The 23,777-nt window shown below is 43.3% G+C and overlaps 3 protein-coding genes and 1 long non-coding RNA gene across 11 annotated transcripts; 1 reads left to right on the top strand and 3 right to left on the bottom strand.

Annotated features, from left to right (window-relative positions):
* Window positions 1-539: 539 nt before the first annotated feature.
* On the bottom strand, window positions 540-5,703 carry LOC115250327 (uncharacterized). Of its 8 annotated transcripts, XR_003888912.1 has the most exons (8): window positions 5,583-5,703; window positions 5,359-5,421; window positions 4,534-4,645; window positions 3,425-3,734; window positions 2,017-2,042; window positions 1,846-1,928; window positions 1,637-1,753; window positions 540-1,554 (listed from the first exon to the last, which is right to left on the bottom strand). It is a non-coding gene; the product is annotated as an uncharacterized lncRNA (long non-coding RNA). The 8 variants fall into 8 exon arrangements; XR_003888909.1 differs by having other exon boundaries at window positions 2,017-3,734; XR_003888910.1 differs by having other exon boundaries at window positions 1,856-1,928; window positions 2,017-3,734.
* A 395-nt stretch (window positions 5,704-6,098) lies between these two features.
* On the top strand, window positions 6,099-7,429 carry LOC101073503 (neurexophilin-1-like). The gene is made up of 2 exons (XM_003961378.3): window positions 6,099-6,294; window positions 6,482-7,429. Exons 1-2 carry the CDS (start codon window positions 6,235-6,237, stop codon window positions 7,202-7,204), a joined length of 783 nt encoding a protein of 260 aa, XP_003961427.1. The 5' UTR covers window positions 6,099-6,234; the 3' UTR covers window positions 7,205-7,429.
* Window positions 7,430-7,799: 370 nt separating this feature from the next.
* LOC101067527 (speckle-type POZ protein) lies at window positions 7,800-17,307 on the bottom strand. Its single transcript, XM_011602684.2, has 10 exons — window positions 17,165-17,307; window positions 12,766-12,966; window positions 12,558-12,679; window positions 12,116-12,267; window positions 11,859-11,986; window positions 11,603-11,780; window positions 11,172-11,227; window positions 10,442-10,564; window positions 10,159-10,301; window positions 7,800-9,441 (listed from the first exon to the last, which is right to left on the bottom strand). Exons 2-10 carry the CDS (start codon window positions 12,841-12,843, stop codon window positions 9,297-9,299), a joined length of 1,125 nt encoding a protein of 374 aa, XP_011600986.1. The 5' UTR covers window positions 12,844-12,966; window positions 17,165-17,307; the 3' UTR covers window positions 7,800-9,296.
* A 1,423-nt stretch (window positions 17,308-18,730) lies between these two features.
* LOC115252055 (centromere protein T-like) lies at window positions 18,731-23,202 on the bottom strand. Its single transcript, XM_029846369.1, has 13 exons — window positions 22,901-23,202; window positions 22,605-22,725; window positions 22,403-22,535; window positions 22,230-22,323; window positions 21,980-22,116; window positions 21,835-21,892; window positions 21,557-21,693; window positions 20,133-21,200; window positions 19,587-19,838; window positions 19,425-19,503; window positions 19,011-19,172; window positions 18,823-18,926; window positions 18,731-18,777 (listed from the first exon to the last, which is right to left on the bottom strand). The coding sequence occupies exons 1-13, from the start codon at window positions 22,984-22,986 to the stop codon at window positions 18,731-18,733; spliced, it is 2,478 nt and encodes an 825-aa protein (XP_029702229.1). The 5' UTR covers window positions 22,987-23,202.
* Between the last annotated feature and the right edge of the window lie 575 nt (window positions 23,203-23,777).

The following is a 23,777-nucleotide window of genomic DNA, read 5'->3' as shown; positions in this document are numbered from 1 at the left end:
AATACTAGTCTCTATTATGGTGAGGAGCTTTCCCACATCCAAGAAAAAGGGAGAGCCTGTGAGTGCTTTCATGCGAAAGGTTCTCCAAAATAATTACATAAAGAAAGAATGGATTGCACTACAGATGGCTCTTTTTCTTAAAATTGCTCCTATAATCTGCTGCTTAAATGAGCAATTTGTAATCTGTTGTGTCCTGCTCACATCACCTGGGAAGCAGCAGGCTTCAGTGACCGGCAGTAAGGTGACCTTACATATCTGTGGAGCCTTTCTGCCGTATTCTTCAGGCATATTTGTCATCTGCGACGACAGACAGAGCCCTAATCAGTCAGTAGCAGCGTTCGTGCTCACCTGAGGCAGGATGGGCTGCAGCTTGTCTGGTTGAGATGTACGCAAGAATGATTCACAGGTGATGTGAATACCGAGGTCTGCCCTCAAGTATTTCCGAGAATACACAAGAAAAACTTTTCTTGTGATCAATATCTAATACTGTTATTAGTACTGTTGGAACTAATGTGTAACTAATACTGTTACATGGGTGTGTGTGTGTGTGTGTGTGTGTGAGTGTGTGTGTGTGTGTATACATTGGTCATACTGTTACTTGCTGTTAGATGCTGAATACTGACTGTCGCATTTTCTTATACATTCTGTTAATTTTATTCATTTCTTGTGTAAAGGAAATAGATAAAGTATTCTGATTCAACCGGTGGTATCATTAACTGGGTTGACCTCATCCCCGCTTAACTCTGGCTAAGAGCACCTGGTCCTGGTGAGGTTTGTTGCACTCCAAGGCTGATTATGATCTCACCTCAATTGTTGATGCAGCTTTCTGAATCACTGGAGAGGAAAATGGGACTTGAAGCCCTTGGAACACATGCACTTCAGAGGGTTTTGTCCAGATCATTGTTGTCATGAGTGCTAGAGTAAAAGCATGTTGTGGAATTTTAACCTTTCGCGGGGGGGACTTGAGAATCTGATCAGACATGTAGGAGAGGAGAGTTGCATCACATTCATGGTTTAAGTCTGACACAGTAGAGGTGGCGCAGCAAAATGGCAGGCGCTGCCCTCATGCCTCCTCATCCTCTGGACCTGTCAGATTGCTGTTCCTGGGCAGCCTTAATCTTCCTCCTGTCCCTGTATTGTGTCAGGGTGTGAAAGAGGCTTCGGGACGTCTTCACCCTCAACGCATCCCTTTAACTGAAACTGGGACCTCCTGAGCCGGGTTTAACCCAGAGGGTCATCAGGTCCGTCTCCACGCACAAAAACAGCGCACGCTATTGCATTCAGGGCCGTCGTCCTGTTCCCAGTCAGGATCTTACAGAAGCAGAGCTGAGTGTCAGGTTCAGCTGTAGTATCACCTGTCAGGGTTTGGAATCACATCAAAGAGGGATAGTGAAAAGACTGAGATCCACACCCCGACTCCCAACAGTACAAAGAGGCAACGCAGCGTCCCCCCCGATCCTCCCCTGGGAGTTGTAATGGGAATGGTTGATAGCTCCAGTGGATGGCAGCCATTTGGACCCACTGGACGTACCGACAGCAGTGGATAACTTGCAGCTGCCCGTGAGGAACAAAGACAGACAATTGTCAACCAACAGCAGTAACTTGAAGGTCCCATGTGATGTCAAAAATGGAATACCTGCATCCTTTTATTCAGATAATGGACTACCGTGCACTCAACACCCAGCTTTAGCCTCTCCTTGTCTGGGAGTCTGGTGTTATCCTGTCTGCTGCATCATGACCAAATATTCCCCTCCTCCCCATCAGGAAAACAAGAGAAAATTGAATTATGACCGATCTGCTGCCCAATTTATCTCAAATCCTCCACGATGCAGATCTAATTTCAACCTCTTAGTACCACAAACAGGAAGAAGAAGCCAGTCGATAAACAGTCCATGGTCAGTGTTGGAGGCAGTGAAGTGGTGGTGGTGCTGGGGCGGACGGACGAAAGACAGTTTGGTGACACAGTAGAAAAAGAAAAGAGGATTGTCATTATCATGTGCTCTGTCCATCACTCACTCCATCAGCCTCTGGCCTTTAATTACCTGGAATAACGATTACAACATCAGACGGGCAAATTAAAAATACTCAAAAAAACACATAATGTGATCCAGCCAACAAGCAGACTGTTTAACATAGGTCTAACAATAATTATAAAAATGATTATAAGAGGTAGAATGTGGGTGACTGATGACCATAGCATCAATGAGCCAACTCAACACAATGTTCTGAGTAGATTGGACCGACTGCAGGCTAAATTTTGTGATATTTGATAGAAAGTTTAAGGAGGGTACAATGGTTCCAGGCTGCGCTTTAAAAAATGAACTAATAAAATGAAAATTATCAAGAGACTGATGCTTTTTCTTTCTAAATTGAGTCACTGATGAGTATTATTAGGACTAAAGAAAGTGGCCGAGAGAGAATAAGAGAACCAGATGGCAAGAGGAAGCACTCTGGGAAACCTCTTATCTAATCTTCCAAATGGATGGCTGACGGAATCAGCATGTCACAGACAAAATAATGGCCAACGTTGTAATTAGGCTGTCTTAACCGCTTTGAATCTTAATGGAATTAATTGGTGAATAAGCCCAACCACATACAGCGATATAGGTATTACTCATACGAGGACCGATAAGATCTGATTAGATTTTCGTTTTTTCCATTTCAATGGAACATAACAGTGTTACAACAGAAACGACGTTAAAGCTCCAGATGCACAATAGATTCAGAACCATGCAATGTTTTTCCTTGTTGGGGACAGTTGTGATGAAGCACGTCCACAAACAATGCAGCAAAGCTGGAAGTGGTTGGCTTTTTTCACACATTGCAAAGATTTTGCCCCCAGTTTGCAGAATTAGTGGGAACTTCTAGTATTACAGGTGCAGAGCAGTGTTCTCAGGAGTCTGCAATTCACCAGAGAAATCGAATTACTCCCCAGAGAAACTGTAGATGGCCGGAGATGTTTTTATTGAGGTTCCATCAAAACAAGAGGGGAGGAGAAGATGGAAGATGGAACATTATTTAACATTTATAGTGTTTTAATAGCGGAGCCACGTGTGTTGTGATTAATATCTAATTACTGAATATGGCCCTAAAACATCAAGTAACCTATCAACCATTCAATATGCCGATTGACCTCAGTCATTTTTATATTTTCAAATTTTTCAAAATAACCTCGGTAATTTATCTACATTCCTAGCATTTGCACAGTGCCAAACATGCGCTCGCATTTGCGTGTCTGCATGTCTAGACAGCATCAGCCTGGAGCCACTCAGGGCCTGAGTGGAGGACTTGAGGGGAGGAGAAGAGGCCGGGGACCTGATAATGTCCTTTAACCAGGTAAATATTGCAGAAATGCACATTTATATCACATCAACACACACAAACAGAATGAATGGAAGACCTCGTGCACTCTGCTCTGTCTCACCTGTCTCGATCTTCACTCAACTTTGTTCAGAGGAGCAGCTTAAACTTTTCCTGCTTTAGTTTAGATGGAATTATGCAGCAGTGCATGTGGCCAGTGGTGGTGACAAAGGGGAATAGTTGGGGTCAGATCCCAGATTGGACCCTTCCTGACCCCTCAAACACACCACACGGGGGACTTTGAGTGGATCCAATAAAGCCCGCTGAGCTTTTCAGCATCTTGTAAAAATCAACATGCCGTCACTCATATTTCCTGCCGTCCTCTCTCCTCCGCCTCCTTCTTCTCCCCTTGCTGCCCCTCAGAGACCTTTTTCCTGAAAAGAATTTTAGGGGTTAAAAAATAATAATAATAAATTACAAAAGTTCTATTTTCTTACAGAATCTCAGTTTCAGTCAAAAAATAACTGACAAATAAAAACTCTGGTACGAGCGGCCACATATGGAGGTCGTCACCTGTGACATTTTGACCTGAGATCAAAAAGGAGTCAGAACTGCATTTGGGTAATCTGATTACAGGATAGATGAGGTTTTTTTTAAACAGCCAGAAGAAATCGTGAGTGAACTGACGGAAAAATAACCAGAGGTTAAAGGAGCGCGCAGGAAGATACATTATACCATTGATTTTTAAATCTCTGCAACATTTATGACTTGTTGGAAGTTGGATCCTGATGCCGCTTTTGGTCTGTGTGTGTGTGTGTGTGTGTGTGTGTGTGTGTGTGAGGTTGACATTTTGACACGTAACCTAGAACAAAATCTTACGTCCCCATAATCGTCCAGCAACCTTTTTTTCTATAAGCTTATAGACAAAATCCATTTTAGCTTGTATACTTTTTTTTTTTTTAATTCTGAAAACAGAAGAAAATACAGCTTTGCCATTGACTCTTAACAACTGAAAGATGTCATAGTGATAGTATCACAAGTGTTTAGTTAGAAACACTGCGTTTACATTGTTTTCGAAACTATACAGAGAAATACTGTAGTATGATTTTGTTTTAAAAAAACAACTCTAAAGTTTCTATATTTTGGCCTAATCACGTTATCACACACAGACATTCTCTTTGCAAGACAGACCATATGAAATTGGATCTGTTGACTACTCCTCTCATAAATTACCTGGATTGTTAAGAAGGCTGCGGATGAATAGCTGATTGTTCCTGAACATGGACTTGAATCCTTCCTGTGTCTCATGTGATGATGACTTGTTGCTGATGTCTTCTTTAGGTTGCTGTTAGAGACAATGACATTAGAATTTTGATTCCGCAAAAAAAAACACTGCAAAAGGATATTTGCTCTCCTCTGAACTGCTGTTACTGGCTGCTGCTTTAATTCTATTTTTCTTTGTCCTGTCCTGTCCTGTCCTGTCCTGTCCTGTCCTGTCCTGTCCTGTCCTGTCCTGTCCTGTCCTGTCCTGTCCTGTCCTGCAGCTGGACATGCAGCGTTAGTGTCACTATGTCTTGTGTGTTGAACACCTCTGCTCAGTGATAAACTCAATTTGTGTGGCATTGATCCCAGAATTACGTAATCTGTTACGTCGTTGTAGTATTTAATCATATAAATAATCAAAAATCATGAATACAGTGATTGTGATTAAAACCCTAAAGTGTACGTCGAGCTTATGACGCCCCCTACTGTTGAAGAGGTTTATTCACTTTCTAATGGACAGTTCAGAGGACAGGTTACCGTTGAAGAATAGTCCAGTTTAGTCCTGGATGAAAACCACTGCTGAAGCAACAGTATTCTGAATAAAATGGTAACATTCAGTAGTAAACTGGCAAAAGAGTCCAAGAGGGTGATCTTATTTTACACTGGATTTATCGATCTCAGCATCGATCTAGTGCTAATTTCACACATTAGCAGTGTCAGGTTAGACGATATGATCAGAACAGGATATGAAAAGAGTGGATCGGATTAGAACACGGTTATTCATTCCATTACCACCTGTGGAGCCACATCTGGTCCGGGTCATCATCTCCACAACATATACCATGTCTTCAGAAATAACTGTAATGTCAAACACATTTGAAGTGCATTATTGTCCAGGACATTAGGACATCGGTCAAAGAGAATTGACACAAAAACAATGGAAGACAAGGAGCAGCCGGGAGCAAAGAAAGAAACAAAGACGGGTTTGGGGGTGTTGCAGCTACCGTGTGCGTACTTACGTTGCAAGACTCCAGATAAAATCCAGACATTGTGCCTTCAACAGTATTAATTTGTTTAATCGTGATTTCTATTGTGTTTCACACTCTGCAATATTGTTTAAATGCTAATGGCGTCACGACCGACACCCTCATTATGAAGACCCCGCCCTCAGTATCACACCTTCATTATGAAGACCCCGCCCACGTCAGAGGTACCACTGAAAACCAACGCGGCTGCTACGTATCGTACCGTAATATACCGTACTGTACCGTACTGTACCGTTCCGTACTGTACCGTACTGTACCGTTCCGTACTGTACTGTGTCGACATGTAGATGAAAGCGGCTAAAACTTTTTCTTTCTTCTTTCCTTTACATAAAGTATGTTGACTTAAGAACATGGACACAGGATGGCAGTATTACACCACCCTGATCCATTATGTGAGCTCAGGGTACTGTCCATGTGAGTGAGTGAGTGAGTGAGTGAGTGAGTGAGTGAGTGAGTGAGTGAGTGAGTTGTAAGCAATTGCCTGCATAGACTGCAGCTTTGCTGTTGGAGCAGCTCAGTGTGTCTCCCAATACTGAAGGTGGACGCTGCGGTCCAACATGGACCTCCACAGCGACACACACTACACATGAGAGAAGACGGAGCTTCCTAGGGCATTCTGTGCAACATGGAGATGTTTGTCAAGCAGTGGTTTGCCTCACTTCTTCTGAAAGGAATGTTTTATTTGGTAAGTTTTTCAAAAATGAGTTCTTAAAGCCTTGTCAAAATTTTGACACAGATCGCTTGTGCTGTAGTTCCTCAGTGATGCTGCAAATTCACTCTTATTTTGTTGGGGAAATTAATGTGACAACCTTTCCCCTGTATTTGTAATGTGTTTTTGATTGTGTCCAATTTTCTCCCATTTTCATCTTCAGTTCATTTACACTGAGCATGGTGGTAATTTCACCCGTGGCAACAGAGCATTGCCTGGAAACAACCAGGATCCTTCCACGCTGAAAATTCTGTCTCAGACTAGGAGTTTTATTCAGAACACTAAACCTGCCGTCAAACATTTCCTCAAGCAGGGATTTGTGGAAATACCTGGAGGAGATTCACAGTCACACTCGGACACCTCGTCAAACATAAAGCTTCAGCCTGTCACCAAAGTCCACAGAACGTCTACGTTCTCCAGGACATTCATTTGGGGGGACTTTTACTCTAACATCAAAACTGTCAAACTAAACTTGCTGATCATGGGCAAAATAGTGGATCACGGGAACGGATCCCTCGGAGTCTACTTCCGTCACAACACCACAGGCATGGGAAACGTGTCCGTCAGTCTTGTCCCACCAATGAAAGGAGTGGAGTTTGACCTGGAGCGTCAGAGCGTGCTCAACCCCAAAGACTCCAAGACCTTTAACTGCAGGGTGGACCATGAGAAAACCGAGCGCAACAGGAAGGTGATGCTGTGCAACTATGACCCATCCAAGACCTGTGCCCAGGAGCAGACTCAGAGCCTCGTCACCTGGCTGTGCTCTAAACCCTTCCGGGTCATCTGTGTCTATGTGTCTTTCTACAGCACAGACTACAGGATGGTTCAAAAGGTGTGTCCAGACTACAGCTCCCAGGATGCTTCAGTGCACCTACCCAGAGGTTAAACAGAGGTCAACATATGACAGAAAGTCAAGGTTTTAGAACCTGTTGTAGATTTCCCACATGAGGCGGCTTTTGGTATTCCATATTTTTAAGTGTTGGTGCATGATGAAAACATTAGTGAAAGCACTGTAAGCTTTGGAAATATGACTGTTGTGGAGCAACCGCAGTAAACACTTTCATTTTAGTGTCAAGTGATGTTTACAAAAATAAAGAATATCCATCAAACATAAAGTGTGTCTACCTGCTACTTTTAAGTACTAAAGATCGTATTATGGACTGGATTGTGGCTAATGCAATTTCTTGCATCATTGATTGCAATAAATTTGGAGAAAATCTGCAGGTAAATTAACTTTTGTCCCACATGTGTAGTTCGTGAAACGTATGAAGTCCCCCTGAACAGCTGTGAATGTCCCATTCCAAATGTTTCTGATACATGAAAAAAAAATTGGTTATTTTATCACAGAGAGGAAAAAAATACCAATTTCCACAAATGAACAGTGATCTTATTTTTCTGTGTACGTCCAGTGTGGTGTCACACTAGCATCCAAAAAGCAGAAGGACTCCAACATGGACACATAAATGTACTCAGACAACATCTGCATTGCATTCAATACAAAATAGCTGTGGTTTATTCTTTTGGGAACAAAAAATGGCAACAACTAAGTGTCAGTTCTCATAACCAGCAATATCTACAGGAAAGAAACAATGACGGTTCTTTAGATCAATTACGTTTCCAACAGGTTCAAACGATAACCTCAAATGTATTTCATACAGTTGTTGTTTTTTGTCATTGTGTGCATTTTCACCCCACCTTTGAACATTAAAACGTGTTCATTTCAACTTACTTTCGGCTTTCATACTTCTTTAAAAAAAAAAAAGAAGCCTTTTCCCCTTTATTTCATGACTGAAAATGCTTTTTGTTGACATAGCTTCAAAAACACTTGTGTCTGTACAAATTCAAATGGGAAAAAACTCATAAAAACATTAACATGCCCAAATTTGTCACTGAAAGAATTTCTTGACCTTTTTTCTCCATTGTTAGTCTCCTGGTGGCTTCGTCTTTAGACACCACGGGATGTAATTTTCCCTTATGGGTTACCGGGACAAATTTATACATAAAATGCTATTTTCCCAAGAATGACATCAAGTTGTAATTTGCTATTTTGTGTTTCCTCTCCATTTCCCTGGCTATTAAAAAAATAAAATTAAATGGATGCAGATGAAGCAGATTTCTATGCCAGTACAAATGTACTGTTTTTGTCACACTCATCTTAAAGGGAACTTGTTGATGTTGGTGGTGGTCCAGCTGGGTCTTTAATCCATGAAGCTCGCTTCAATGTGTGCTTGCCTACAGTATTTCTACTCGACTGCTGGTCAGAGTTTGATGGGTGACCTGTAACTTTAGTGCAAAGTCTTCCAAAGTTTCTTTGGGAGAATAATTTTGATGATTTTTGTCCCATATCTGCTTTTTTAAAACTAGCCCTTAGTTGTCTTTCTTGGGGGAGGGTTTACCTTTCTGGAATCCCCCAACAGGCCCATGTGTTCATGTGTTTAAGGGCAGACCCACCTGATCTACTCCAAATGCTAGAAGAAGAGCAAAGAAGCCTTGTGAACAAACACAGACTCTTTATCTAGACCTCCAAATTTCTGGACCCTTGGCTCTTTTTGAGGGTGTCGTGTCCATGTTCTCCCTTCCAAATGGATTTCTGAGAAAGAACTAACGGGATGTCGAAGGATTTTACCTCACACATGGAAAAGAGCACAACGTCAGACCTCATAATGCCAGGACTGAGGAGAAGAAAGGGGTTGGTTGTGATTTCCTTGTAAACAACAACATCCACTTCACAAGCCCACCTGCCCCACTCTTCCACTTCCTCCTCTTCCAGTGACATCGTCATTTTCCCTCACAGTTCACGAAGAGCAAATACAGCAGGAATGGATGGGGCTGAAGTGCCTTGGGGCAGGATGTAGGTAAGTGTAGTAGGTAACAGCAAGGGGAGTATTTGTCCTGTGTGTCAGGGGTGAAAAATTGTGGTTTGTTGTGTGTGAATGCTTGTGAGTGCGTATGAGTGGAGATGCCCAAAAGTGAGGCTGTTAGGATTGTTTGAGGCGCTTGCGTGGGGGTCCAAGAAAAGGGCACTGGGCTGAAGCCAGAGAGCGGTAAGCTTCGGCCACCAGGTGTGGGTGAGACGCCACCATGGACTTCCAACCGGCTGTTTCCATCACTTCTGCAGCATGGCTGGATGGCACAAGATGAGAAAAACAACAAAACATGAGTCTGAGGAGCAGCTTGTATGAAGAAATACATTTGTTTCTGCAGCAGGAGAACAACTGGATTGCCTAAAATTGCTGATAACATTTCATAGCACAATGTCCCTGCATACCGACAGGGAGACCCCCAGCAGGTGGAGGGTTCACTGGGCTATAAAGGGGTGTTGAGCGTTGCTTTGAACCATGCGACAGAGAAAAACAACTATTTCTTTTCTGTCATAGAAATATTCTTGACCTACGCACCAGCTTAAAAGGTTTTGGGAGACCTCTGAGTTTACAGCAAGGATGAAACGTATGAAAGCAAGTGGCCAGAGTTGCCCCAGTATTAGGCACTGGGTAGCTGAATGGTCCAGCAGCCGTTTCCTCCTTATAACCATCAACCTAACAGTAATTGGCACCATCTGCTCTAACAGAATACACTCTCACGCCAATATCTGCATGAGAATATCTGCATGAGATATTTACTGAGTCAGCACAGCTCCATCTTGTGAGAAGTCAGGTTGCCCTGCTCTTCCAAACACCCTCAACGCGTGGCAGCCAAATAAGGCCACGGGTGAAACGAAGCTGCTAACACCAGAAAATGAGAGGATGAAATGTTCAGCGGACCCGTGACATCCCGCAGCCTCTGAGAAAGGCGGGAGAGATGTAACACGAGTGGTGACGAGCTAGCAGAGTTTGAACTCACTAGTTGATGAAGTCCACGGCCTGTGTTTTGAGCTGGTCGGCGCTGTGCAAGTCAGCCAGAATGAGAATCTCAGCAGCATTTTCCACAGACAGGCTGGTGCATAGGGCGTCCTCACACATGACCTTCAGTCTCTCCAGAGCATACTGAAAACCAAGCAACACCTCATGAGCGCGCTCCTTATCTTCGATGTTCAGGCAGTATTTGGAAACACCAGCTTCCAGTGATACCATGATGTCGCACTGATAATGACAACTACAAATGAAATCAAACTGAAATATATTACTTTGTCAGCTGCTGCCAACAGGTCGTCGGCCATCTTGTCCAGATTGGGAGCTTTGTCGGTGTAGATGAAGCACATCATTTCCTTGAAAACCTCTGGCTCCACATCATTGATCTCCACACGGTTCTGAGAGAAAGAGACAAGAAATAAAGCAACAAACAGATTTTTGTGCATTTTTTATTAGTCTAAATAGGACTGCACCTCTTCCACAGCATTGAAGAATGCAAATGAGACTAAGCCGCATGAAGCCGTGACATTGGCCCAAAGGCTCCAAATGCAGAGAAAGTGACCAATATTTATTTATTACACTGAATAGGCTTTAGTTTTAGCAACTTTCTGTGACAACATGCCATTTTCTGTCCATTACAAAGTGATTGTAGCATAAAATCTGTAACAGTCCGCGTTTAAAAATGTGCAGCTTGTCTTGTAATTTTATTTCTTATGGCCATATTATTTGGAGGGGAGAACGAGAGAAGCAATTTTGTGCTTCTGCAGCCTTGTCAGTGAAGAATGAATTCTGACCCTCAAGTACGGCTGCACAATTTCATTTTCAGGTGCACTATCATTCAGTTTCACCAAACAGCCCTGTGCCCTGCACGCCATTTGACAGAATGCAATTCTTTACTCATTTTAACACCTCAGAGTGTCAAGAAAATAAATGAGCAGCAGAACCACAAAGAAGGAAATCCAATTTATTCTTAGGAATAAGAATGGGTTGGGTCCTTGGACTCACCTTTTTGCTTTCCTCCATCTCATGCTCGAACATGGCGCTGAATACAGGAGAACGAGCTGGGAGGAGTAAAACGGGAGAACATTAACACAGAAGCAAATAGATCTGACAATAAAGCAGCACAGTAAATATACCCTCAATCGCTTGCACCAAAACTCAAACAGCTACAACTGCAACAACAACTCAGGTGCAGCACCTTCCTAAAGAAACACACACTCACCCTTTGCTCCTCCCCCTCAGGGAGGAGGCCATGGACTGAACTGCTATTTCTGCTTATTTATTATGTAAAATTGTTTATTTTCTTAAAAAACTCATATGGCTTTTAAGCCGCACCAGGAAAGCGGGCTTTCATGTCATCTCATGTGAGTCTGGGACAAAAAAAAAGCCTTGGAAAACACGGAGGATAGATGGGGAGTGCCCAGTGCTGTCTGTACCTGCCAGGATGGCTTTGTGGGCTTGGAACTCCTGGCCGGCCACACACAGTGAACAGTCTGTGAAGCGAGAGTTCTCCCACAGGCCTCCCAGCTCATCTGCTAGCCGGCAGTCGGGCACCTTCACCATATTCATGGTGTTCTGTCCGGATATGTTAACAGAATCCTGCACCACACTTACCTGAGAGAAAGCAAATGAAGAAAAGTGATTTTAAACAGAAGCACAAAAAACAGTATATAACAAGGAAGAGCCGTGTACCTCACAAAAAAGCGTTAGCTTATCATCAGGTAGGAGGCCATTGGCCTCTTCTAGGAGGAAGTCTCTCCGGATGAACTTTTTGAAGCCCCAGTCTTTTCCCTGAACAAAACGATAAGCTCTCTGGCTTTCTGCAAACAGGAAGATCAGATGGAGCTCACACACAGGAATAAACAAACAACGGCATGATGGCAAAATAGTGCAGCTAGAGGAGGAAGCGTTGAAGGCTTTGGATGATTTACACCACCCAAAAGACTCACCCATGGCTTTGGTCTCCTCTCCCTTGGCATTGAGGATGGAGAACTTGAACTTGGCACGCACCTCTGCCTTTGGACAGCTGACCAGCAGCAGGTAGAGAGACAGGTAGTCTTTACTCTCCTCATCCAGACCTTTAGGATTCACTCGCAAACACCTGATGGTGGAGGGGACAGCCCACAAGAACGTGGGAAGTTTCACTTCTGGGAGAAACTAGTCACGCTCTTGTCAGTTTTACCAACTTCTGCAATCTTATTATAATGACAATAACGGCACCTCATAGTTTAATGGCCCGTTTGCTGCTATGCTATCACATATCCTTGAAGTCTACTTGATATTAACTATCAAACCCCTTCTAAATTTAAGACTTATTCAATATGTAACTCAGAAAACACAGAGAGGGACAACTACTGATGTTAACACGGCACTGAGCTCTCATCTACACACCACTTTAGCTTGTCGTTGGCCCCAGAGGAGAAGGTGGAGCTCTTGATTACTTCTCCCATCTCCTCACGACAGAAGCTGAAGTTGTTGATAGTCCACATATAAGAGAACTTCACCACTTTGATCTGGCAAGGAAACAAGACGATGATGGTTAAACAGTAACTGTCCTATAAGGCCAACGTGAGGTGAAAAACTGCATGTAGATGTTTACCTGTGTGTAACACCAGCTTTCGGCCACAGGCCCACTGGACATTTCCGCAGAGGGGGGGGGACTCGGGACTCTTGCCATTGCCAGCGTGACAGAAGGCGTCAGGGGCAAGGGGGTCGGGAGGAGGAACCTGTGACTTTTAGTGGTCAGTGTTCCCCGACATCCATCTGCATCAGTGCACGGTGAATGGAAGCAGTTTGCCCCCTGCAAAGAGACAAAACGAGTGTGATCGGTGCAGTTCGGAAGCCATTCGTCTCAATTCGATATGTAAAAGTTACGCGCTCACAAAGATGCATGAACCAAAGCACTTTAAAAAAAAAAGAAAAGAAAAAAAGAGTAAGCATCATTTAGTTGGTACAGTCGCTGCCTGTAAAGTCTCGCACCATTAGCAAAGACGAATCGTCCCCGACCTGCACCAGAACAGCAAAAGATTGATGGCCTGTGCCCGAGATCAATATCTGCTGCAATCGCAATTAAGTTTAAAAAAACAAACAAGTGTTAATAAATAAAACGGCCTCCCTGGACTACGGTGGGAGCTGGGGCCACTAGGCAGCTCCAGAGGCCGGCAGGAAGTGTGGGGAGAGGGCGGCTATACGCAGGCCGCTTCATTCTAAACAGCAACCAGACACACTTGGATGGACTGATCAGCTATGAGCTGAAAACGTGCACAGTACACGTCCCAACCCTGCAGTAACATCCACTTCTTGGGGTTTTTTGGGGGGTTTTCTTTTTAAATGTATTCCAATAAACATAGCAAGTCTGACTGAGGTAATGATTAACTATGAAACGTTGAAACGTGTGAATTTTTCAGCCAACAGTCTAAAACAGGGTGACAGATCATTGTGACATCTGTGTTGTCGGTCGGATGAGAATATGGAATTTGACCGCACTTATATTATCCTCTGTGGTATCTTTTACATTATGTAATTATCTGCACAGAAAACCTTCAGGAGTTGGCGAGGATGTTCTGGAAGATTAGATAAGTGGATCACATGATAGAGTGATTAGGAATAAAAGCTGTTTGCAGCACCTGCGGTTCCTAACGACAGCAGTTTGATGAATATGTGAGCCAGGAGGTTTGATCAGATGGGATCTTGCTGGAATAGGATTATTTTGTGATAGTGAAAGGCATCACAGCTCAGCTGGCACAGAAAAGCTGGTCCGAGGCTGCACTCGGAAGGAAAAAACACCCAATCTTCCGAGTCTGAGACAGTGGAAAGTGCTACAAATGGAGGAGGGCGGGGATTAAAGAAGGGTGCGCGCAGAAGGAAAAATTGGACCTAAAGTGATAGAGGAGCCAGAAGAGATAAATTACCACAGAAATTGGTTGGATGGAGACAAAAGAGAATGAAATTGGGGCGTGAGAGAGAACTTCAGGACAATTTCAGGGCGAAGCAGATTCGTGCTGCTGACACACAGGAAACTTTAACACAACCTTCAAATCTGTGCGCTCCAGCCGGGGTCTCAGATGTGCCAAAAGCTTTGGCACATTCTCATTCAAACTCCTCTACGTGTTAAATCTGTTGGCATAAAAACGGACCTGCCCGGAAAACATCTGATGGCACGCCGGCTCGGGCTGATGATTCAGAAACGGGATGAGAACTGCGACATTCCGTTGGAAAATCGCACCCTTGCGTGTTTAAAGGAGTTCACCAACTATTTAAAACACAATTCCATCTTCAAGACTAAAGTGTGTCAGTACACTTCGGGTGGTTTTTGTGGCCACAACAGGATAGATATCCAATTAAAACCATCAGAGGATCAGCAGACTGTGGTTCAGGAAGCTTTCAGACGGCTGCAGCTGGGGTCAGTCGATGAGTTGAAACACGTGGCTGAAAAAAGGAGGATTCGCTCTCTGCCCGAAACCAAAAACTGATGACATGGGTCCATTTCAGACAGCAGTAACCAAAGGGGATAAACGGAGCGCCCACTGCTGAGGCGTCTGGGAACGCCGTGTCTGTTCCCAAAGCTTTGGCGGTTGAGGGGTGCAGTAAGACCCAGGCTAGCCTTAAAAGTCTAATTGGTACAGGGAGCAGAGATCGATTGCTCTGCTGCACGTCGGGCGCGTGTGGGAGCGATTCCATATTCTGCCCCTGGTCATTGTGCCCCCCCTCGCCTAAAAACTCAATCTCAGAGAGGTATGAACTATTGATTTTGCTACAGCAGCCAGCTTGCTTAGCTCTCATCCCTGACTTTGTGGAGACCCACAATTACACCGAGAGGGATTTGATGGCCAAACCCACCCCCCAAAAAATCCAGGCTTTGTCCTCTGTCCGTATTTCCTCACTAAAACTCCCCCACCTCGCTCCCCACTAGGCAGGAGAGGTTAATGGGGAGGGACTTCAATGCATATGTAATGTCTGGAGCCCCCTGTGTCACCTCTAGGGCAGATGTTCCTGCAGGCTGCAGAGCACTGCAGCATAGAGAGGAGCAGCATTTGGCACAAGTCACCTTCTTTTTTAACTCCTTCTTGATACAACACATCGTTATGAATATACAAAGTGTCTCTTAATGAAGTTGAACCAAACTACGTGCAGGTGTTGATTTATGCCTTCGTAAAAAAAGACTGATTTGCATTGTTGCTGCAGCCAGATGCTACCACGTCTTTCTTCAAACCACTTCTAACAAGGCAAAATTGTGTTTGCTGTAGCATTTAGATGCCTTTTATTTGACACGTGCCCGACTCCTGCACCTACCCTACACAAAAGACAAGCTAATAATCACAAACGTACAGCAAATTTCAAAAAGAATCAAAAGAGAGGCTGAGCAAAGAAGGCAAAACCTACCAAACTCAACTTAAATTTGGTCATTTTAAGACTCGAGGACATGGTGATTGTGTTGTGTATGTGGAATAAGGTGGAATTCTGCCTTATAAATAAGGACTACAGTACAGTACAAAAAGCCTTTCACAACATTTTTCTAATAAAAACTAAAGTCAACACATAAATAAAGGATTTAGCAATCACAGTAATTAAAAAAAAAAACCAGTTAAAAAGCAACTACAGATGAGAAAAACTACCACCTGTGGCTGCTCTTCAGCAGGAATTAACAGACATCTGTAAACGCCACCGTGGAAGCAGAACAAGAAAACTGGTAAAGTAAAACTCCAGCACCTGTATAATTAGTAAGTAAATAGTTAACCAGTAAAACAAGCCATTTAAGAAGTTTTCTCAAGCCACTGTTTTATAGTGAACGTGAGGGGGGCTGAGCTGCTGCTGTCAGGAATGCACATGTGCACATGATCTGAGCTACATAAAGAGGAAAAAGGTTTAAAACTTAATTTTAAAAACTCATCTGGGCTTCCTTAATATTTAAGACGCGTCTCCTCTTGTCAAAGGCGCTTCTTTAGCTCTGAGCTACCTGGAGGGACTCGCTCTCCTTTAAGCCATCGCTTCTGGCCAAATAACTGTCCCTTGTTCTTTAAGTGCAACTGGACGCCGAGTCCTGTCCTCAGGAGTGTCTCCACTGTCCATCTGGTCCCACCTATGGACAGATCTGTACATTCTTTACGAAGCTGAGCAGCATAAACCAGGTGATGCTGGGGTGGGGGTGGACAGTCTCTGGGTGTGTTAGCAGGTTCAAAAAGGCTGACAACCAGGAGGGTCCAATATTTGAATAATGCAAATGACAACGACAGTAAACCAGTACAGCAACTCACTCTGGGACTGGAACCAGTTCATTCAGAACTGAAGGTGTCTTTGGGAAAACTAAAGGAAGTCCAGGTGGGTTTTTAAGCCAAGTGTTCTTGGACCTGGGCGACACCGAACATTCGCCGACAGCCTGAAATTAAGGTTTTTGTTCTCCGTCCCGTAAAACCTGGATCCTCACACCGATTATGATGCACCGTCGACCCGAAACCAGCGCTTCACCCCCGGTTGGAACCAAAATAACGCAAAGACATCTATCCTTCCAACCAAAGCACATGAAATGACACATGATCAATTAGCTCCTTTGAGAGCATTTGAAAGGATCGAGCCTGGACACTATGACCATCCCAATCGCTGCCTGAATATACTGTATATGTCTTCCATGGATATTAACATCACACATTATGACTACAATTGCCCCAACATAAGATTTTGAGTAGGCGTCGACAGTCGCGGATAAATCACATAATAACATGGACAGAAAATTGTGTGACTCACTTTTCTATTCAAGTCTTATGGAAGCTAGATGAGACGTTTGGTGTGTTGATGGTAAAGAGGGAAAATTGTGCCATAAATAAAACAATCATGCGATAGCATGCAGGCTAGTTGTGGAAGCTAGGCTGGTTAGCGTGATTAATGTAGCAACAGCAGACAAAAAGCTCAGCAAGTGCTGGCAGAAACGGGACATATCTGCCTTACAGGTTGAATTATAAGACTTTTGTCCGTTCATTCGTGCCCTATCGATTCGGTCTTACCCAATAGTTTGGTAGAATTATAACGGTAGTTGTCCGAGATCTCCTGTTGTTGTTTGCTAGCAAGTTTGCAATCTCAGGAATGGAGCGACCTGCGCGGCGAACAGTGACACCTCCCGACCCGGAGGATCCAAAGCCTGAGAAAAAGCTCCACTCCGGAGGAAAAGAGCCTTCATGCAGATCAGGAGCGCTTGTTAAACACTAATTTACTTCATCTTTAACGTCGTTCCGCTTGAGCCACAGTTTAAGATATACGATTCACGTTAACACAAACAAATCCAATTAAAATGGATTCACCCTAAAGGTGTCCCAGACAGAATTTGCTTATTTATCTTTATGTTATCGCACATTACTGAAACTACAGCATTTATTTACTAAAAATAAAAAAATAATGTCGCTTCTGTATCATCCCATTCTAAGCCGATCTATTAAGGAGCTTTTGAACTGGAGCTCGTTACATTTTTTAAATCAATTTAATGTCAAAAAACTGCAACCATGATGGAAAAATTGGTTTATTTACAAGTCAACACACTTTAAAATGTTCCAATTTATGCATACAAAGACAAATAAAGAAAGTAGCCAAAGTTTATTGTAGTAAACATCTTGACAGCTGGTTAAATTCCATGATCATTTCTTTGCTCTGAATGCTGATCAATAACCAATAACATATTAGTTACATGTAAGAAGCCCTATTATTATTATCTATTTATGTATGTACACAAATAATTACATTGAGATTATGACAGGCTATGTCACATCTAAACCAATATTAGTGCAGAAATCCAAGCGACGTTAAGATTTCTCATCACTTTTTAGGTATAACAACATTTCCACTCGTCGCAATTGGGATCAGGAGCTTGCGTTGTTCCAAGCGAAGATATTTTTCAATAAGCACCTCCACTGGCACCTTGTCACTCACATGACCTTGCCTGCAGAATAAAGCACACACACACACACACATCAGCTCAGTCCATTTTCTTTATCACCTCCAACGTGTTTCACTTTACAGGGACAGAAAAGAAAATCACACTCAAGGCTGCCATCTAAAGGCCAGCATGGCTGTACTGGATCTGTCCGCTCTGGCAGGTTTGGATCACATTATTCAGTTTTATACTGTGCTTCTTTCCATTTCTCCACAGGTGGTGTCTCAGGATTGTGTGTAAATTGAAGCTGCAACACTCCTGGATTTATGGATTCAATGTCCGGATCTGTTCCGGCTTCATTCAGAGATTGGTTTTCAGAAGTAATTATTAAAAGTAATTTAGGACTCCTGGTTCAGTAATAACTGTTGAGATTATACGATTATTAACACAAATTATAAAACTTTAGTCCATGTTGGAAAAAGAACTACAGATTTCTGCCACTGGCCACAATCACATTACACTCAGAAGGATAAATATTAAAACATGTGACACATTTTTTACTATTTGGTCTTAGACAAACGTAACAAAAATATTCTGCAAGATCTGCAAGATTCCTTCAGTTCTGAAAAAAGCTGGTTCAGAGAGGCGACAAGGTGCAAATGTTTCTGCTGGCTCGAGAGAATATCCAGCGTACAGGTGAGTAGAGCTACAGCTGTGCCAGCGTTGGGTCTCTCCTGACCATCAACCTCAAGACTACGAACAACAATGTGAGGGAAAACACACATAAAGCCCACCTACCTTTCAAAAGAAGCTTAGCATCTTCAACATCTATGGTTTTTCTCTTTGCATGAGCAGCATATGTCTCTAAATCCTCTGCAAGCCTCTCAAAGAACTTATCCATTCTGCCAGGTAAGAAGAGTTGATGATGTCACGTTCATTCCCATCTCCAATGTCCACAGTAAACAGGGAAGGTGATTGTAACTTACACTTCATTTAGGACAGGATACACATCAGCAGAGACTTTGGTTTTGGCAAAATGCTTGAAAACATTCATGAGGTAAGACTTTGGAAGGCCTTCCTGCCTTTTCCTGGGCCGTGACGGCTTTCTGACCTGCTTTGATTTAGCAGGGGAGCTTTTACTGGGACCACTGGAACAAAAACCAAAGCTGCCAATAAGATTAAAGATAATTCAGTCACCTAACTTTGGTCGGGGCTTTCAAGCCCATTCTTAAGTGAATGCTTTCTCAGTCTATTTATAACAGCGTACATAGAATCTAAATCTAAACGATCACATTTTTACTGAATGTTAAATCTCCCAGCTATAATTTGTGACTGAAAATCTGCAGCAGTGAGAAATACGAGCAACTGTTAAAATCCAGGAAGTTTGGGATGTAGCTCACCTGGGCTGAACATTGTGATCAAAAGGTTGGGAAAACACTCTTTTCTTTCTGACAAAGGCTGGAGTCTTGCTGGGGACGTCTGAAGATTTCACAAAAGGTCACATTTTATAACTGATCCCTTTTACCCGAATAAACATTTTGCTTTTAAAAACAGACACTAACCTTCCCTCTCTTCCTCATCTTCCGACTCATCACTATCGTCTGCAGCACCTTCTGCAGGGGAATCATGGCGTCGGCCGTCTTCCGAACAGTTCTCTTTATCGACCAGATCCTCAGGATACTCCACATCTGGCCGTCCAGTGGTTGACGACTCAGCGAAATCGTTGAGAGGCTGGTCAGCCTCACTGTCTCCCATTCCCAGAGTAATGGGTAGAATAAATGTCCCCTTGGCTTTGGACTCGTCCTCAGAGCATCCTACATGCAACCATCAAGACAGCACGACAGACTAACTTCCAGAGTTCATCAATAAAATTTGGTCATATGGCTTTTTTTTTTGGATTTTCGTGCGCATCTAAAAACATGTTTGTCGCATATTAAGAATATTTCAAAAACATTCCATCAAGCAAAAAAGATCATTATTGACTAAATATTGTTGACAAGTTGCAGGGTGCAGCTTCATACATCTTATGTTACTCAGTAAGAAAAGGGAAATGCATATATATTTATATAACCGCTTCATCAATAAAAGGACATCTCTGGAACTCTCACCTGTGTCTGAGGCGTCTCCGTCTGTTTCTGTGGCGTGCACGGCAACACCTCCAGAACAATGAGCCTCGTGCTCTTCTGATACGCGCCCGTCACCATGCTCCTCTAGCTCCTCAGCTTCAGAATGAGTCAAATCCTCCTCGGGTGAATTTTTGTGCCCTCTCTCATCATCTGCAAAATCCTCCTCCTCTTCGTCAGCCTGACAATCAACAGGATTTAAGTCTTTAGTTTGAGAATTAGCAGTGTGAGACTCTTGGGCACCCTCCTCCTCCTCCTCCTCTTCTTGAGACTGTGACCCAGTAGAAACTTCGACTTCAGGCTCAGGATCACCACATTCTTCCTCACTGTGAGACTTTTGGGCACCCTCCTCCTCCTCTTCATCCTCCTCCTCCTCTTCTTGAGATTGTGACCCGGTAAAAACTTCGACTTCAGGCTCAGGATCACCACATTCTTCCTCCTTGTGAGACTCTTGGGCACCCTCCTCTTCCTCCTCCTCTTCTTGAGATTGTGACCCAGTAGAAACTTCGACTTCAGGCTCAGGATCACCACATTCTTCCTCACTGTGAGACTTTTGGGCACCCTCCTCCTCCTCTTCATCCTCCTCCTCCTCTTCTTGAGATTGTGACCCGGTAAAAACTTCGACTTCAGGCTCAGGATCACCACATTCTTCCTCACTGTGAGACGTTTGGGCACCCTCCTCCTCCTCCTCTTGAGATTGTGACCCGGTAAAAACTTCGACTTCAGGCTGAGGATCACCACATTCTTCCTCACTGTGAGACTTTTGGGCACCCTCCTCCTCCTCCTCCTCTTCTTGAGATTGTGTCCCGGTGGAAACATCTACTTCAGGCTGAGGATCACCATCACTTTCTTCAGTTTGAGAGTCTCGTGCACTCTCCTCCTCTTTATAGTGAGACCTGGTTGTAGATTCCTCTTTCAATCGGGTATCGCGATCAGTGTCACACTGAACAATATCTGTTGTGATATCAGGTTCGCTGAGTGTGCTTAAGCCCAAAGTTAAGCCTTCAGTGCAGGTGTTGTCACTGGGACCCAGTCCAACAAAGCTGCTCATCCCTGGGTGGTAGCAAAAGATTGTCAAAAGGGAAGAGAGAGAAAGACAGAGAGGCAAGCAAAGAATCTATATACACAATTATTATTATTATACACTTAATTGTGTGTGTGGTGGCCTTGTAATATAAAGAGCTTTAGTCTAAAGGGAAAAAAAACAATTTTCTGGCTTAGCATTGGAGAAAAACAAAATAAAATCAATTTAGATGCCTTTTATGATGTTCATAAAGAGTTCATGGTTGCAGCCATGTTTAAGCCTCAAAATATACAGAAACATCCACGGCTTCGTTGCTTCTTTATACTTACGATTGTAAACCCAACAAAAAATGTTGATTCACAAATATTCCAATAATTGTATTCACCTCCCATCTCTATTCTATTTACAGCAGCACCAAAGGCTTCTTCTGTGATTTTCCTGCGGTTAGAGACTCTTCTCTGCAGACCTCTTTTTTCAGTCTGGACATCTGCAAAAGGAGTCTTCAGACTCAAAGATGTAGATCTGGGAAAGAATGGGGGGGAGAACCCAAGAATTAACTTCTGCATCTACCCAGTAAATAGTTGATGTTTCTAGAAGTACAGATATTGCCCATGAAAACCACATAACCTCAGGAAATAAACAAATCATTTTTATTTTCTTTACCCTGATAAAGAGAGTGATGAATGTTCATTTGCCCATAGCTCACTTTCCTCTCCAACATCTGTGAGCAGATAAGAAACTTTACCACAGCCACAAAAACTGTAGCACAATCCAAAGTTTCGCTGAGAAGGAATTCCTTAAAACTCACCATCTCCACCTTTAAGACGCTTCTCAAAAGCGGTGACGTTTAGACTCTGCCGTTGTCTCTTTCTGCTCAGTCCCTTAGTAACCGTTGGAGCAATGCCCATGGTAAGATCAGGCAAGTCCAGTCCTGATAATTCAATGCTGGAAAAAAAGGTGATTTTTTTCCCATAAACAACACACAACATCCTTTGACATGCGTCCAGTCATGACAGGTTATCTGAGACACCAGATTTGAAAAGACGTGCACTCCGAACCTCGTGTTCTTGCCGGTGAGGCTGGAATTTGCTGAAAATGGCTGTGGCTCTTCTGCCTCTGTCTTCCTATGAACCACCGGGGACCTTACAGGCTCTGCATCCCATCACAAGTGACACGATTAAACAGACAAAAGACACAGTCACCTGTGAGAACAAAGGAGCACTGCGTGTACCTGTCATCAGGATGTTCTTCAGGATGTGTCTCGGTGTGCCTCCATCATCAAAAGACATTAGGGCTGCTGTGTTGGACTCTCTCTTGACGGCGGTCCTTCTCTTGGTGGGGGGCAATGACGTTGTTGTTATACTCTTGGAAGAAAGCACACAGTGGAACTCCAGATTCAGGATTTATGTGACGGGTGTTTGTCTCCACCTCACCTCGCGCATTTTCTGTCGCAGGTTTCGCCTCAGTAAGTCCTGTGGTGTTTGACCAACATTGTCCTTATTACTCAGTCGGCTGCTGCGCCTGGTCACGCTGAGACTCTGTGCTTTGGTCACACTAAAGACGGGAAAAGCTCGACATCAGGAAGGATTGGGTGTAAAGGAGACTATAATTTCTCTATGTGGAAGGAACCCGTGTGTCTGTTGTCATGTCCCCGTATAGAATACCAAATGTCAGCGTTGAAGAGTGAGAAAGTTCTTCCCGAGTAAGTATCTTAGGTTTAAATAATTACCTGCGGGTGATTGGAGTTCTAGGCGGCTCGGTGCTAAGAATATGTCTTAGCAGGACCCGAGCAGATAAGTCCTCCGTAGGATCCATTTGGAACCGAACTCACGCCGTCAGCTGGTCGACAAGCAACAAGAAGTCGGAAATTTTCACCAATAACGTAATGCTGTGTAGATCGGTAAAATTTTCTCTAATCAAGCGTCATCTGACTGTAAACTGTCTGCTTAAATTGTCTTTTTCTTACATAAATACTATGTCAACGGACCCAAAACTCAGACGGTCCCGCGTTATTTTTAAGTGAAACCTCGCGAGAAGACGCGCTCTTTCTTCTTCTGGCTTTCCTTTAAATGGCTGTTTGCTTCCACGCAGCTCTCTAGCGCCATCCTCTGAAGAACCAAACGAAACCTCAAGGTAAACTGACAATAAAAAACAAAAACAATAATGACAGGTTGCAATTAAGTACTGGAGTAGCACAATAAACCTATCCATTTATCCATCCTCTGCAATCTGCCACTCCTACAACCCAATAGTAAACACCGGTGGAGGGAGCAATGCACCATAGACAGGTTGCCAGCACAAGAATAAAATATACATATAATGCTTTCCCGAATTGCAGGTCTCTGGAACGAACAATATATCGACGTTAGTGCAACTACGACCTCTGCTGGACTATATAGGGAATAACAGCTACAGTATATATGGCTGAAAACAATACAGGTGCGTCTCTGCAATCAAATGTGTATAATAGATATGTTCAGTAGTTAGTTCTACAGGTAATTCTGTCTATAACATTCTGCACAAAACAACAAATACATGCCTATTTAACTTTCAATTAGCGTCCTCTACACTGCAAACTTTAATAAGATCAAAAATCAATCATTCAA

Source organism: Takifugu rubripes, chromosome 1 (genome assembly GCF_901000725.2).
Source record: "Takifugu rubripes chromosome 1, fTakRub1.2, whole genome shotgun sequence".
Classification (NCBI taxonomy): Eukaryota; Metazoa; Chordata; class Actinopteri; order Tetraodontiformes; family Tetraodontidae; genus Takifugu; species Takifugu rubripes.
Note: the sequence above shows the minus strand (reverse complement) of the source record. Positions and strands in the feature narration are given on the sequence as shown.

What these genes read in the sequence shown, in the direction of transcription:
- LOC101073503 (XM_003961378.3), top strand. Translation starts at nt 6,235, where the DNA reads ATGGAGATGTTTGTCAAGCAGTGGTTTGCCTCACTTCTTCTGAAAGGA. An exon ending in TGAAAGGAATGTTTTATTTG is followed by an intron (nt 6,295 to 6,481) that starts GTAAGTTTTTCA and finishes TTTCATCTTCAG; the next exon opens with TTCATTTACACTGAGCATGG.
- LOC101067527 (XM_011602684.2), bottom strand. Translation starts at nt 12,843, where the DNA reads ATGGCAAGAGTCCCGAGTCCCCCCCCCTCTGCGGAAATGTCCAGTGGG. An exon ending in AAAGCTGGTGTTACACACAG is followed by an intron (nt 12,680 to 12,765) that starts GTAAACATCTAC and finishes TTTCCTTGCCAG; the next exon opens with ATCAAAGTGGTGAAGTTCTC. An exon ending in GCCGTGGACTTCATCAACTA is followed by an intron (nt 9,442 to 10,158) that starts GTGAGTTCAAAC and finishes TGTGCCATCCAG; the next exon opens with CCATGCTGCAGAAGTGATGG.
- LOC115252055 (XM_029846369.1), bottom strand. Translation starts at nt 22,986, where the DNA reads ATGGATCCTACGGAGGACTTATCTGCTCGGGTCCTGCTAAGACATATT. An exon ending in GCGTCTTAAAGGTGGAGATG is followed by an intron (nt 21,893 to 21,979) that starts GTGAGTTTTAAG and finishes ATCTGCTCACAG; the next exon opens with ATGTTGGAGAGGAAAGTGAG. An exon ending in CGGAGACGCCTCAGACACAG is followed by an intron (nt 19,839 to 20,132) that starts GTGAGAGTTCCA and finishes GGTTGCATGTAG; the next exon opens with GATGCTCTGAGGACGAGTCC.